General features: G+C 51.2%; 1 protein-coding gene across 3 annotated transcripts in view; it reads right to left on the bottom strand.

Moving 5' to 3' along the window:
• Positions 1-3,039: 3,039 nt before the first annotated feature.
• Positions 3,040-14,929, bottom strand: part of RFT1 (RFT1 homolog) — a 47,006-nt gene continuing 35,116 nt past the window's right edge. Inside the window, exons 12-13 of one of the 3 annotated variants that reach the window (XM_032649626.1) lie at positions 14,420-14,669; positions 3,040-4,893 (exon numbers count right to left, since the gene is read on the bottom strand). In XM_032649626.1, the coding sequence (XP_032505517.1) occupies positions 4,882-4,893; positions 14,420-14,669 (262 nt within the window). In that variant the 3' untranslated portion in view covers positions 3,040-4,881. Of the gene's footprint in view, positions 4,894-6,353; positions 7,031-12,279; positions 14,092-14,419; positions 14,670-14,929 lie in introns of those variants that run through there. The other 2 variants (XM_032649627.1, XM_032649625.1) reach the window with 2 other exon arrangements.

The raw sequence follows: 14,929 nt of genomic DNA, 5'->3' as shown, positions 1-14,929 counted from the left end.
CTTGGTCATTCAGACTGGACTCAGAGGATAGGCCAGCAAGGCCAGCTGTGCACATGCCCGTGACCAAGCCTGCGGGCACAGCACCGCTAGGAAGTCATAGGATTTGGGGGGTAAGAGGAAAAGGGGGGTCCAAGTCCCAGTTGCTCTAAGGTGGGGCTGGAACACGCATGGCTGAACAACCTGGGCCCCAGACCCCAGGGTGAGGGCCCTGAGCCAGCCAGCCCCCTTTACACCACACCACACGGCTCAGGCCCTCAGCCGCAAGCTGGGGTGGTGGGAAGAAAGCAGGTGTGTCCAGCCTGGCCCCTGTTCCCCAGAACATCCCCATCAGGTAAACAGAGGCTGGGCTCTGCTCCCCTCCCTTTCCTACCTGGGAGACCAACAGTCCTGGGCAATTTGGTGTTGCCACAACAACCACACACTTTCTTCTTCCCTACTTAGCAGATTGAATTTGAGCTGCCAATTAAATCGTGGTGAGTTGTCTGTTTAGAAGGCATGTGGCTGCTTGGAGACATCTATGCATCTTCCGTTTCCCAAGTATCTCTGACGCTCACTCCTTGCTTCCTGATGGCTGAGGCCAGCAAGACATGTCCTGTACCAGCTCCTGTGTCCCAGGGGCAGTCCTGGCCCAGTGGCAGCATCCCCTGCCGGTCTGGCCTCCGTCTGACAACACTCTGGTGTGCAGCTTCAGGGGCGGGTGGATGGTGGTCATCAGAGGCCCCAGACCATGCACAGTCCTCTTCCGTGTGAGGCACAGGGCTTTCCAGCAAGAGCTCTGGACTCAGAAGGCTCTTTGTCCCCTTCAGGGGTGTGCGCTGCCTTTAGGGGCTCAGCGGCCTTGGCTGGGAATTGCCTGTGTGTGAACAACTGGATGACCAGGCCCCCTGGGGCCCTCGGAACCACGCTTTCCCAGGAGCTCACCTTAGCTGACTGTGACCAGCAAAGGAAAGGAGCCGCCTCCAGTGCAGAGCATGGTGGCTGGGGTCAGAGCTCAGTCCGCCAGTGAAGGAGACCTGGGGTGGCCTGTAATAAGGGGGTTGCCAGTGGCCCTGGGAGGCACATGTCAGCATGGCAGTTGCGTGAGGGCTGGTTCAGCCTGTTCAATGGGAGGTAGCCAATGGGCAGTCAGAGAAACGCGTGGACCTGGCTGTCAGGCAGACTTGTGGCTCAGCCTGTTCTCAAATCTGCCTGGGACAGGGATGGACGTGGATGCGGGGGAACTTACCAGGAAGGGTCACTCAAGATGAGCAGGGAGACCCGCCTCTGCCCTCTGCAGTCAGGGCTGAGGTCTCTGCCCCACGTTCAATCCTTTTTTTTCTTTTTTTTGCTGCACTGCTCAGGTTGTGTGATCTTAGTTCCCCGACCAGGGATTGAACCAGGGCCAATGGAAGTGAAAGTGCCATGAGCGTCCTAACCACTGGACTGCCAGGGAGTTCCCACACGTGCAATCCTGCTGCAGGTTAAACCCACCACGTGGTCCTGTTTACATGGTCGCTACCCCACAGGGCTGCAGCATCCTCCGGTGAGGGGGTGGTGGCTCTTGACCGTAACTCTATCTCCTGGGCTAGGTCCACATCTCTGCCCCCATTTACTACTGCTGTGATGTTGGGCAAAGTTCCTTAACTTCTCTGAGCCTTTTCCCTCTGGGGAAGGGAGGGGCCCACAGATGGGACCGTGAAAGTGGAGGGGCGGGGGTGAGTGGCTCCCTGAGCAAAGTCTCCAGGGAAAACACAGACTCTGTGATACTTGCTGAGGTTAGTCATGTTGCCAAGAGCTTTATAGTGTTTGCTCAGAGTTTTATAATTTTGTAGGGGACAGCATAAAGTATTTTTTAAAAAGCAAATGAAATAACGAGACCATTAATAGCTTGAGGATTGTAGTAGAAAGGAAATAGGATACTACTTGGTTTAGCAGAGAACAATGTTTCTAAAGTTTTAACCATGTGAACATGAATATCAATTTACCCCAAATCATAACACTGGGAGGATGGGAAGGTAAGTGTGCAGGGAGGTGGCCATCAGAGCTCATTTTTCCATACGAGGAGGTCAATATTCTAAAGCAGAAACAATCAAGAAATAGCATTATAGGCAAACTACTTAGAAATATGAAGGGAAACAGAAGAAGGAATGATGAAAAGAACTAAAACAATGGGCCAAGGAGAAGGAAGCTTGGAGGGGGGCAGAACCTGCCCTTTGGGGGTTATCTTTTAAAACTATGTACATGTGTTTTTTTGATCAAAAGAAAAACTGAAAATAAAAATAGGTAGAGTTTAGATAGAAAGCAGGCTGAGGCTGGAGAGGTAGAGTAACTCATCCAGGGTGGCAGAGTTGGGAGACAGCCTAGCAGGGATCCACATGCAGCTCTGAGAGCTTGGAGTGACCTTGTCAAGACCATGGACTCCACCTATGGGCCGGTGGCTCACCAAGCACCCAGGAAGGCTGCACAAATAAGGCCTGGAGCCTAACCGGCTGCACCCTATGCCTCTGGGCAGGGAAATAAGGCTCAAAGCCACTTCCCTGAGGAGATCACGTCACCCCGTGGGAGGAGCAGGAGCAGGGGGTGGTTTCACTTCCTTTCTGTTTACTGGTAACTTTAGTTCCCAAGTTCCCCATCCAGCCAGGCTGATTAGTTAGATTCTCCAGGGGGAGGCCTGGGGTATCAATGACTTGCCTGACACCTTGGGAAGCAGTTCCCTGTGCCAGACACACTCCACCTGCAGCCAAGGAGGCAGTGGAGCCTGGAAGGTCAGGTCCTCCTTGCTGGCTTGTGCTCACCAGAGGCACCAAAGTCCACTGCTCCTCCAGGAGTTTCCCGGCTTCTGCAGTGGGAAAGACAGTCGGCTGAATGACCCAGTGACAGGTTGCCATGATCTCACAGTTACCGCTGAGCATGGCTTGGGTGCCTGGCATTGTGCAAAGCCTCTTTCATGTGAAAGGAGGGGTATGGCCCACTGGCTAGCAGGTCCTGGGCCTGGGCTCCAGGCTGGCTGGTCATTAACACAGTGTGACCTGGAGAGTCTTCCTTCCATCCCGGGGCTTCCTCTGGGGTGAAGCTGGGGCCGAGAGGCAGGGCCCTGCTCTGATACAGCAAGAGTGGTCTCAGGCTCCATCAGTGGGCAAAATGCAGAACAGGTCTCTGTGTCAAGATATTCTCTACCACGTGGTTTACAATGTAGGGAAAACTGGGGACAACTTAACTGGTACACCGTGTAGTAAAAAAGAACAATGTAGAGGGCAGTGTGTACATGGCAAGATGTGTGCACCACATGCAAAGTAAAAAGAGGCCATGGACAGGATGGGGTGTTTCTAACTGTCTACAGGGCACTGGCTGCCCAGGATACTTTATAATTTACAACTTATAAGTTAATATAAGAAATACCTAAAATACATAATGCTGTCAGAGATAAGATAATTTGCTACCAGGAAGAACAATACCCGGAGATATTTTAGACTCTGTGATGATTTCTGCTCTGGTCTAGCTCCCCTGTCTGAACGCAGGCCCAGGCTCCAGCCTCGGAGCACATAGGCCCACCTGCTTTCCCACTCTCCACTCAGCCCCAAATAGTGCTGCATGGTGACTTTTTCTTGGCCCCCACCATGGTCCTAGAGCAACAGTTGAGTAGGGATTAGAACCTTTTGTAGATGGAGAAGAGGATCTTATGAACAGACAGCGGCAGGCCTGGAATTAGAGCGTGATTTTCAGGCTCCCTAGCTCTGTTGATTATCTGTATCAACAGCTGGTCCCTGGAGCCAAAACATCATCTCCCAAGCTGCGAAGACAACCAGAAAGCTTGCAGAGTTGGGGGAGAGGCCCACAGAAGCTGATGGGAGTGGGGAGGCCTAGAGCACTGACTGGGCTCTGTGGCACACCCAGGTCACAGGCTTTTGAAGAGAGCAGGAGGAGGAGGAGGAGCAAGAGGCAGGCCTGACGGACCCCCACCACGCAGACCCCAAAGGCCAACAGCCTTACTCCTCCCCCAGGAGCGGTGCCAGACCCAGACGTGCCTGGTGTCTCCCTGCTCTCCCTGAGTCCTAACTGTGGGCAGAACATGCTTCCCTTCTTAGGAAAATCCCACCTTAATAGTAGCACTCAATACAGAGCCCTCTGGGCACCCTAAGTTCTGGCCTTTCTCTTCCTCCCAGCTGCTTCTGGAAGGGGAAAGCTGGTTGGTCTGAACCTGGCATCCTTTATCCCAGTCCAGAGAAGGAAAAACAACAAACGAAATAGAAGTTTATAGAGGTTACGTCTGAGAGGCTGATGGCAGAGGCAATGGTTGTTTTTTGTTGTCTTTTTTAGGGTTAGGAGGAAGAACTCAACAAGTTTCAGATCAGCTTTGATGAGTGGGTTCAAGGTGAGGACACTGGCAAACTGGAGATCGAGGCTGGCGGCGGGTGGAGTTTCGGGAGGGTCCTCACAGCCACCATGGCCCAGGCCTAAAGCTGAGGTCAGGGGAGCCAGTGCCCATGGCTGCCCACCCACATGGTGGGACCAACGCAGACCCTTCCATTTTCTTCAGAAGCTGCCGACAGCAGCTGGCCCTCCTTGGACAAAGCCACATTCTCTTCTGTCACCTTTTTTCTTTCTGCTTTAATCTAAGGCTACAGGGAAATTTAAACTACCAGCTGAGGTAATTTCTGAAATGGCTGAAAATCATTTAACAAGCTTTGGAAGCATCCCCTCTTGCTCTGGGGGGGCCACTCAGGCTGAGCCTGAAAGAGGTCATTTGCTGGCTCTCCCTGGAAGCTGTGGCTTTGCTTCCCCAGGCTTGCCTACCTGAGTTGGCCAAGAGTCAGAAGGCCTCCGGCAGTCTCCGTTACCCATGTCCTCACTTTCTAAGCTCCTCCGGGCAAGCTGGGCTGAGAAGGATCTTTCGTTTCCTCTTCACCTCCAGCGCTGCCTCCAAGAAAAGGGGAAAGAAATGTTGCCACTGAAGGGAAAAAGACTCAACCACATGCATGTCTGTGGACTGGGTTTAGGTGGGAAGGAGGGAGCAGGTAGGCGTGAAACAAATGTTCTCAGGGTCCACAGTTCCTCTCTGTTCAGCAGATTTATAATTCCACTCACAGAGCAAACAGGCTGGTGCAGGGCACCCCCTGCTCAGTGCCCCTCCATCCTCTCATGGAATCCTTGCCACATCCTATGAGGCAATTGCTCTAATGCCCAGTTTTAGATGCATAAACTGAGGCTCAAAGAGATTAACTACCTTGCTCAAGGTTGAAATGGGGATGGGTCTGCCTCCAAGACCCTCTCTGGAACCCACACACAACCTGCCTTCCTAATTCTCAAGGGAGGAGGAAAATAGGGCTGTTGGAAGAAAGGGAAGGGAGTGTGATGGGGTCAAGAGCATGAGCAACTGAACCTGACAGGGGCGAGGGCCCAGGGGGTGGAGAGGTGAGAGGTTGGAGGCTGGATAGCAGGTGGTGCTGGGCTCCCGAGGGCACCCAAAGAACCAGACCAGGCATAAGCGGGGGAAAAGGGATGGGTCCTGTGTTTACTAATGCCACATGTTTGGGGTTTAGTGCCTTCTGGGGGTGACAGGGCTAAAGAAAAGTGGTTAAATCTCCAGTATTTGTAATGTCCTCACTTCTCGCTCCTTTGCTGGTCCAGCCGTAAACAGGCCTTGAGTGGGTTAATAGGAGCGAGGGTGGGGAGAACAGAGCTTGGACTGGGTAGGGGGTGGGGTGGACAGCATCAGGAGAGGACTGGCCGAGGGTGAGGAGCAGAAGAAAAAGCGGGCAGGGAGGTGCATACACAGGGTATGTAGGGAGTCTTGCTATGGGTTGTTTTCTCCAAGGCTTTCAGAGCTGCATTTGCCTGTCCTACCTCTGTTCTCCTTCCATCCTCCCTGGGCTGTGCAAGGTGGGCTACTGACAGATGAGGAAACTGAGGCACAGAGAGGCAAGACCTCCTGCCTATGATTACAAAGTGATGGAGTGGCCAAAGTTAGCTGCCTTCCCACTCCTTGGTGGTGTCACCTGGGGTCAAGGCCACCAACAGACAGGGGACCATGGGGTACAGACAACTTTTTCTTTGTAACGCAACATAATTTTTGGCCAGATTTGTTTCTCCCAAATACTTTTTTTTTTTTTTTTTTCGGTAAGCGAGCCTCTCACTGTTGTGGCCTCTCCCATCGCGGAGCACAGGCTCCGGACGCACAGGCTCAGTGGCCATGGTTCACGGGCCCAGCTGCTCCGCGGCACGTGGGATCCTCCCGGACCGGGGCATGAACCCTAGTCCCCTGCATCGGCAGGCAGACTCTCAACCACTGCGCCACCAGGGAAGCCCTCCCAAATACTTCTTATGCATGCTAATGCCTATGCAAAACAATTACCTTAAATTCTTTAAGATGAGATAAAGACTGAGGTGGGAGAGGAATTGTGGGAGAAAAAGTCATGGAAGGTTAGCGAGGAGGTTTAAAACATTCAAAATCATGGATTTCAAACTTGGTGGGTTTTTTTGTTTTTGTTTTTAACAAAAAGAAACTTTTTTTCAAGCAAATTCTTAGACTAACCCCTAATTTTCAAAACAGATAAAAAGGGTGCTGCTCCAGTTGGAGTTGCAGCTGGATGGCCCGTCCATCTCCTCAGGCTCAAAGTTATCCCTACAGCTCAGATCCAGCCCTTGTTAACCCGAGGGAGGAACGGAGCCCAAAGGTAGATGGTACCTGGCACGTGCTCAGTGCGCCACAGTTGGTAGAGTGAGGGAGGCTTGTTCAAGGTCACCCATTGAGTTAGAAAAGGGAAGCCAGGCTGGAGTATAACCATGTATGTGACACCATGGGCCACTTAGAAAGCAAAACTCTGTTCGTGTACTTCAGAAGGCAGACATGGACACAAGCGGACTTCCCTGGTGGTGGTGCACATGGAAGGAACGCCGTGGGCAGGACACCTCTGGGTTCTTCCCCCCAGAGTCTGGCTCTCAGCCATGTGTTTGTAGGGTTGCTGCAGGGACAGTTGAAAAGAGCCGAGGATGAGTGGCCAGTGTGCTTGGGCATCTTGCCATCAGCCCCGCATGATGTCGCTCCCACTTACTAAAGAAAAAAGAAAAAAAATGCAAGTAGCTCTATCACTTCTATTGCCCCCCAGAGCTGGACATCTGCACACCTGCAAGAACATCCTCTTGTCATTGGAGAGATGCCACTTAGGGATTTCACAAGCCACATGAGGAAGAAAGGAATCTTCAGCTCTAGCTCAAGAACATAAAAATGCGCTGTGCTAATCTGGTTTGTTCATAAAACTGTTGTGTTAATGCCCTGGGGGAAACAAAAAGGAAAGCTATTTTAGCAACATTCCCTAGTTTGGTTGGGATTACGTGTGGGGGAAAACATTCCCGTTTCCCTCACGGCTAAGGGTTTTGGTTCTCCTAGGTCCTCATGGTTCTCCCTGCCTGGCCGTGCCAGTCCCTGATGAGGGCTGGACGAGAGTGTGCCCTGAGCCCAGGGGAAGCTGGGGCTAGTCAACCCTGGGGTTCACAACACACACCTCCCGAAAGGACCGAGGTTCCTGTGTCACCCAGAGTTGTCTCATAACTCTCCTTCTGAAAGATGTCCTCTGGTCCCCCTGATGCCACGCTCCCTGGTGTCAATTTTTGTGATTTTCAAAAAGCAGTGCAGAGAAGTGAATGAAGAGCCACAGTGAGTCAGGCTTTCATTTCAGACTCCTCTTCTCTCCCCACCTGACACGGCTGCATGGAAGCCGCACACTATTAGTTCCACATAATTGAAAAGTGTGTCAGGATCTCTCAGACACGAACCCAAAACATGCTGCTCATTGTCACCTCCAACGTGACTAATGCAGTCGTGTCTTAATTAGTCACTGTTTCCTGTGCTGACAGCATCAGAGCCCTGTTCCAAGGCCCCAGTTTGTGATGCGGATGAGATTAAAGGACTGAGAGTTGCCAGGTTTTCAGGTCCCCTTCCTACTGAGCACTCTGAACCCAGGTGGCCTCTGCCAAGTGCATTGGTCAGACCAGGGCAGCACTATGACAGCAGAGCCAACAGGGACACATTTTTGGATGGAGGGAGGTAATGAGACAAGTAAATTGTGGACTAGAACATTCCCTCACAAGTCGGTTGTTACATCACAGGCCCTTGGGCAGCTCCTCTGAGGCTGAAGGGGCAACTCCGGATGAACTATGCCACCTGGCCCAGCCCCTGCCCAGTGAGAGCTGACTGAACCGGGTACTCATCTGCCCCGAGGGTGGCCCATCCACTGGCTCCCTTATGACCCATGGCCCACAGTAGCTAGCATGGGCCAGTTCCATTTCTCCTCAGGGGCTTTGTGTACAGAACAGAGCTTAAACCCGAGAGGAGAGACTGCAGGCAGGAGATAAAAGGTGGTGAAAGAGACTGTCTCAGGACCTCCCTGGTGGCGCAGTGGTTAAGACTCCATGCTCCCAATGCAGGGGGCCCGGGTTCGATCCCTGGTCAGGGAACTAGATCCCACATGCATGTTCCAACTAAGAGTTCACATGCCACAACTAAGGAGCCAGTAAGCCGCAACTAAGGAGCCTGTGAGCTGCAACTAAGACCCAGTGCAACCAAATAAATAAATAAATATTAAAAAAAGAAAGAAAGAGACTGTCTCATCATTGGAAGAACGTGGACCTCTACCCGAGAGCAGCACCTATTTCTGGGAACTCCTCCTCTCATTGCCCACCAGCCTGACTGCCCACCGTCTGGGCCCCAGGACAGGTGGGTATCACCCCAGTGTGAAGCCAGGAGGAGCACAGAAACCAGGAGCTGCCCCAGCACCCAGCAGCTGCTAGCCTCATGGTGAGGCAGCCGTCCAGGCACCCCCTCTCCTCCTTCTAAAGCCCCCTGGGGCCCTTTGTTCATTCAGTCTCATAGGCGCAGAATCCAGGGCCCTTCAACTCTTCAGGAACCTACAGAAATGACTGAGATGGAAAAAAATTTACTGGATCCAAACATAAAGCTTCAAAGCTGATGTTCAAATGTCTATAGCACATATCACCAGGAGAGTTAGCCAACCACAACTCCTGCATACTTACATACCTGTTATGCTCAATGTGGGACAGGGTGTATTGTAACAGCTTTGACAAGCCGTGGGGAGGGGTTTCCATGAGCGTGCTGCAGCCTCGACAGGGTTCTGGGTGCACCTACTCTGGTGAGGACCCCGTTCGTGAAGGGAAAGACCTAACTCCCTGCAGCTCACCTCTAGCACTTGCCCTCTAAGCCATACTACCCCAGAAGGATGGAGAAGCTGACAGGCCAAGAGTTGACTGCACTTTGGGACAGGGGCACCTAGCAACTTCGGCTAATTAATCTGGAGGATAGTTAAGAAGTATTTATAAGACTTCCTTCATTAGGCCCCTAAAGGAGGCTGAACTACATTAGGAGCCCATTTTCCCTATTTCACTCTGATACACCCAGATGGTTCTGGTTAAGAAGGAATAACACTAAGTAGGGGGACTAATTCTGCCACAGTAATTGGGGTCGGACTGATGATGCAAATCAATGAGTCTTCCTTTCCCCCCAAACTCTTCAAATAAAACACCTTTCTTGCTACCCTTGAAAGTTAATTAGGGACTTCCCCAGTGGCCCAGTGGTTAAGACTCTGTGCTTCCACTGCAGGGGGCGTGGGTTTCATCCCTGGTTGGGGAACTATGAGCCCACATGCCATACAGCATGGCCAAAAATAAATAAATAAAGTAAAATAAAATAGAATTAAAAAAAAAAAGAAATTTGGGCTTCCCTGGTGGTACACTGGTTAAGAATCAGCCTGCCAATGCAGGGGACACGGGTTCGAGCCCTGGCCTGGGAAGATCCCACATGCCGCGGAGCAACTAAGCCCATGCGCCACAACTACTGAGCCCATGCTCTAGAGCCGTGAGCCACAACTACTGAGCCTGCGCACCACAAATACTGAAGCCCTCGCACCTAGAGCCCGTGCTGCACAACAAGAGAAGACACCGCAATGAGAATCCCATGCACCGCAATGAAGGGTAGCCCCCGCTCACCTCAACCAGAGAAATCCTGCATGCAACAACGAAGACCCAACGCAGCCAAAAATAAATAAAAATTAAAAACCCTGTTTAAAAAAAAAAGAAAATAACAAATATCAATAAAATATTTACAACATTAAGGACATTCACTCAGGTAAATAGCAGTAAAACAAATCACTTTCCACCTGCAGGTGATTGGCTCAGAAGTCTCATTTCCAAATAAATTACACGAGTCAAGCAAGCGAATGAGGAAGATATAAAGGTGAAGGGGTACCCTGGACTCCCTAAAAACCACAGGCCTAAAATCACACACTTGTCCACCCTGCCCTGATATTAGTTCTGACCTGCCAAAAATGGCTGCATATTTAAAAAACATGACCTAGACAAGGAGAGGCCAGACAGAGAAGATAGGAAAGAGAAAAGTGCTATCAACAATGGGGAGCACTACTTTGGGCGGAAGGGAAAGGCAGTGAATAAACTGCCAGGCCTGTCAGTCTGGGACACAGAAAGCTCCATCGCAGGGGCCAGGAATCCAGCCCCTCTTTCAAAGTCAGAATCATGGTCCAGTAACGTCAACGTAGGGAGAACCGTTCTGATGAGGAATGAAAACGATTCACATACTCAAGGTACTTGCCCACTTTCCTTTTGAAATTTAAGAGTTTTTGTTTCTTTTTTGCAAGGAGAAGTAGTATGAAACATCTTCACAGAGATGTGAAGAAAATAATTTATTCATTTTAAAATGGGGAAATTGACACGAAACTAGCAATATGAATACATGGTTTTAAAAAAAGACAGGAGGGAGGAGATGCCCTGGTGAATTAGGTGGTAAGTGGCAGGGAGTGGGGCAGAGTATACAGCATCTCCTGAGCCAGAAGTCACAGCTGAGGAAGCGTTAAGTAGCACAGTAGCATCCCCTCACGGAGGGACCTGACAGGCCAAACCTAAAGACACCAACACACATGTGGCCAGAGCAGCACAGAAAGAAGAAATGCTGTTATCCTCACCAGCAAAAGTTTCTTCGTTTCATAAATGGATGTGCTTTAGAGACTTGTTTCCATGGGAAAGTAGCCTCACTATATTTTGAGTGGCACTTAAAGCCTCAAGTGTGATTCCCCCCAAAAACCCTTCTTGGGTAATGCGGGGCAGCTCAGCACCCATGTATGCAAGCACCCTGAGGCACAGGTGTGGCTCTAGGGAGATGGGGGAAAGCCCCAGAGCGAGTGGTTGGGCCCAGCTGTGCTCCAGGCAGCAGCGGGGACAGAGCCAGAAGCCATGGGCTGCAAAGGGCCTGCTGCCCAAGTGCTGGAGCCCGGGAAGCAGGTGTTAGTAATGGGACAACACCCGCTTCCCAAAACCCTGGGCCATGGGGACTCCTCTTTCTATAAACGGGGAAGCAGGCCACAGGAAGCAGCCCCCGGTGGCCGTCCCAGCTGGCCATCTCTCAAAAGGCGCTGGCCCTGACTGCGGCAGCCCTGTGCTGATAGCAGAGCCCGGCTGCATGGCGACGAGATGAGCATGAGCCCTTGCTGTCAGACACAGAGACTCTCCAAGCTGGAGAACAGAGTGGGAGCCGTGGTGTTCCTGCTCCCGAGGAGGTGGGGCGTCAGCATTGCTGCTCAGACAACGGCAGCTGTCTTCCTGGAGCTGGGAATGGACACTGTGAACACGAGCATGACTGGCCCTAGGCACTGCCACTGGTGAGGATAATGGGGTGTGCCAACCTCAGTTTGCCGAAAAAGCTGGTCCCAAAGTCCTGCCCCAGAGACGCAGAGGCCAAAGGTCTGGAATGGATCCTGGAAACGTACATTTCTAACTTGCAATCCAGGTGATTCTGAGGCAGGTAGTGCGAGGACCACACTTTAGAGTCTGGGGTCAAGTGGGCAGGGGTTGGGTGACAGGGTTCTAGGGGAGAGAGGGGTGGTCAATGGCAGCAGAGAAGGAACTTGTGAGGGCTGGAAGCCCATTTCTGTGCATTCAAAAGACAAAAAAAAGTACTTGGGGGGCCTTTCCTGGTGGCACAGTGGTTAAGAATCCGCCTGCCAATGCAGGGGACATGGGTTTGAGCCCTGGTCCGGGAAGATCACCCATGCCGCGGAGCAACTAAGCCCGTGCACCACAACTACTGAGCATGTACTCTAGAGTCTGTGTGCCACAACTACTAAGCCCACATGCCACAGCTACGGAAGCCCGTGTGCCTAGAGCCCGTGCTCCGCAACAAGAGAAGCCACCACAATGAGAAGCCTGCACACCGCAACGAAGAGTAGCTCCCGTTCGCCACAACTAGAGAAAGCCTATGCACAGCAACAAAGACCCAACTCAGCCAAAAATAAATAAATTTATTTAAAAAAAAAAAAAAAGTACTTGGAGGTGGGGGGCTGCCTTCTGTGTGTGCCACCCACCCTACCCCATGGGGCAATCAGTTCTTCTGAGGTAGGCTGACCCTGCCTTACAAAACATGACCAAGCCCATGATTCTGGAGGGTCTCTGATTGTTCAGTGACACCTTGCATTTAGCTACTTTCCCTGCAATTAATACGAAGCATTCTCTCCTTGAATAGATAAAAAGGCGTCCAGGTGACTGGGTCCTAGTCTTGGTGCACTGGGTGGGTCTTTATCCTTGGCCTCTTGGCTTTGGCTCTGGGCCAGTGGATTTAAATGTGTGCATTTCAGCCAAACTGCCATCTGATACAAGCTTCCCTGCTCTCTGGGTGTAAACATAGAAAGTTTGGGGACGTCGGGGCTAGATGATTACTAGCTATTACCACCCGAGATATAGTCTGTGCATGTAGCTCCAAAGGTCAATCACATCTAATTAATTAATACATTACATCAGTTAATATAGTAATACATTAATGAAAGAAGAAGAATGCTTTGCTGCCTGAGAACAGCACCTGCTGGGTGCAGGGCAGGGAGGCAAGCCTTAGCCTGGGCTCACACTGTAGCCTGAAGGACCAGATCCGCAGGCCTGCCAGTCTTGTCCTGGGGCTGGAATTCCGGTGTACTGACCAGTGTTGGAAGTAACAGGTCAGCGGGAGAAGGGTGTGATTCAGTGACACATGCCATATAGAATTTACCTTATTTCATTCTGATGGGAAAAGACACCTCTATTCAACTTTAGTTGTCATCTGTGCAATCTCCTCATGAGAAGTTACAGCCAACTGCAAAGTGGTGTTCCCTTCAGAGTAGCTCACGAAGGATCACAGTGTCCTTCAAAGCCCTCCTCTCTCAAGTGGCCAGGCCAGAGGTCGTGAGCCGGCTTGCCCCTGCTATGGGAAGACATGTGCTGGCCTGGGGGTGGGGGTGGGAGTGGGGGACAGCCATGAAGGGGAGAGACGTGACTCTGCCTGGCTAACTGTGGGAAATGTGATCTGAAAGACTGTGTCTTCATTTCTTAGATTTCTCATTGAGCAATATTTCTCCTTCACTAAACAACCAGGCCACAGTGTTGACGTGGGGAAAGCCACAACTCCAGGGCCAACTTGTTCTTGTTTGGTGCACAACATCACATAACATCAAGTCTCCTTCCGGCTTTTATGGAAGATGTTAAATATTCCTGTGGAGGGTAAAGTGGCTACATCTCTCCTTCTGGGCCAGAAGATTATTAACTATTATCATCCAAGATAGAGTTTGTTGGAACATGTAGTTCTGAAGGTCAATCACCACCAAAAAGAATTAACACATTATTCAAAAAGAAAAATGCTGATTATAACAAAATGGTGAAAAAAAAATTGTATCTATTTTAAAAGCTTTTTGGTCTTCCCTTAAAAATGGAACTCCTCCTTGCTGTCTGAAATCTCAAACGGATACTAAGTGTTTGGTCTGGTGGTTTGCTCCGATGACTCACCTGTGTGTTGGTCTCACTCCACTACAGACCCCTAACTGGGCTCTTCTGCATAAAAAACATGTTCCACCCATAAAACTGCCCCACAGCTGGTCCAGGTGCCACAAGGCTTCCGCGAGGTCACGTCGTTTTGTCAGTGAGTCTGGACACACCTAACTGAGTCCTAAGAAAGTGGATCAGCTTGGTCTCTGTGAGGAATGCTGTCCCAAGAGTCACTCCCAAACAGAGGGCCCCCACAGCGACGTGCACCAGCATGGCTGGCCAGCCCCGCTCACAGCAGAGGAACACCTGCAGAAAGAAACCACTGTCACTGCCCCGGGCCCCCAGCTGTACCTCCTTTCTCTGGGGCAAGCCACGGAGAGTGGAGGCCCTACTTCTCCAGCTTCCAGTCAGGTAAAGGCATGACAGCTATGTACTAGCGTCTACTCTGTTCCCACGGGTACCACTGATCAGTCATTTCTATCATAAGACGCTGTCCCAGAAGCTTAGGGGAAGGGGTAAGAGGAAGCAAGTACTTGTCCAGCTGGGTCAGGCAGAGCAGGAACGGGATGCCTGGAACGAGGGACAGTGGACATGCTGCAAAATCATGTGGTGTGAAGGCTGCAGGGCGCCTCACCTCGGAAACAGCAGTAATGCCACCACTGAGGGCAAATGCCCCGAGGAGGACTGGTGACAGGAACAGGCCGGCCAGGGGCTTGTGGGGACTCTTCTGGTAGTAGCGGTGGATGAAGCAAAGGCTCTGTGTGATCCGAATGCCCATGTTGAAGCAATTGGCCAAGATGAAGCCCACGCTGCCACACCAATGGGTCAGGAGATAGGATAACAGCAGGAACGAAGATGAGAGGCCCAGCATTGTGAAATTGTACCTGGGAAGAGGGAGGCAAGCAATGCAGGGCAGTGGGTACCTGGTCCCAAGGCAGGGCTGCTGCAAAGAAAGTGGCTGTGAACATGAATTCACAGAAAGCACCTTCAAGTTCCCGCGATCCAGGTGATTTTCACAACATCGAATGCTAAGTGGACAACATGGAAATGTCACTGCCCCTTTCACCCCTGAATAGAAGAGTAAGAAAATGAACAACTCAACATATTTATGGTGTTTAAGGATAATAACTGGTTAGTTTAAGTG

The sequence above is a fragment of the Phocoena sinus genome, chromosome 11 (genome assembly GCF_008692025.1).
Source record: "Phocoena sinus isolate mPhoSin1 chromosome 11, mPhoSin1.pri, whole genome shotgun sequence".
NCBI lineage: Eukaryota > Metazoa > Chordata > Mammalia > Artiodactyla > Phocoenidae > Phocoena > Phocoena sinus.
Note: the sequence above shows the minus strand (reverse complement) of the source record. Positions and strands in the feature narration are given on the sequence as shown.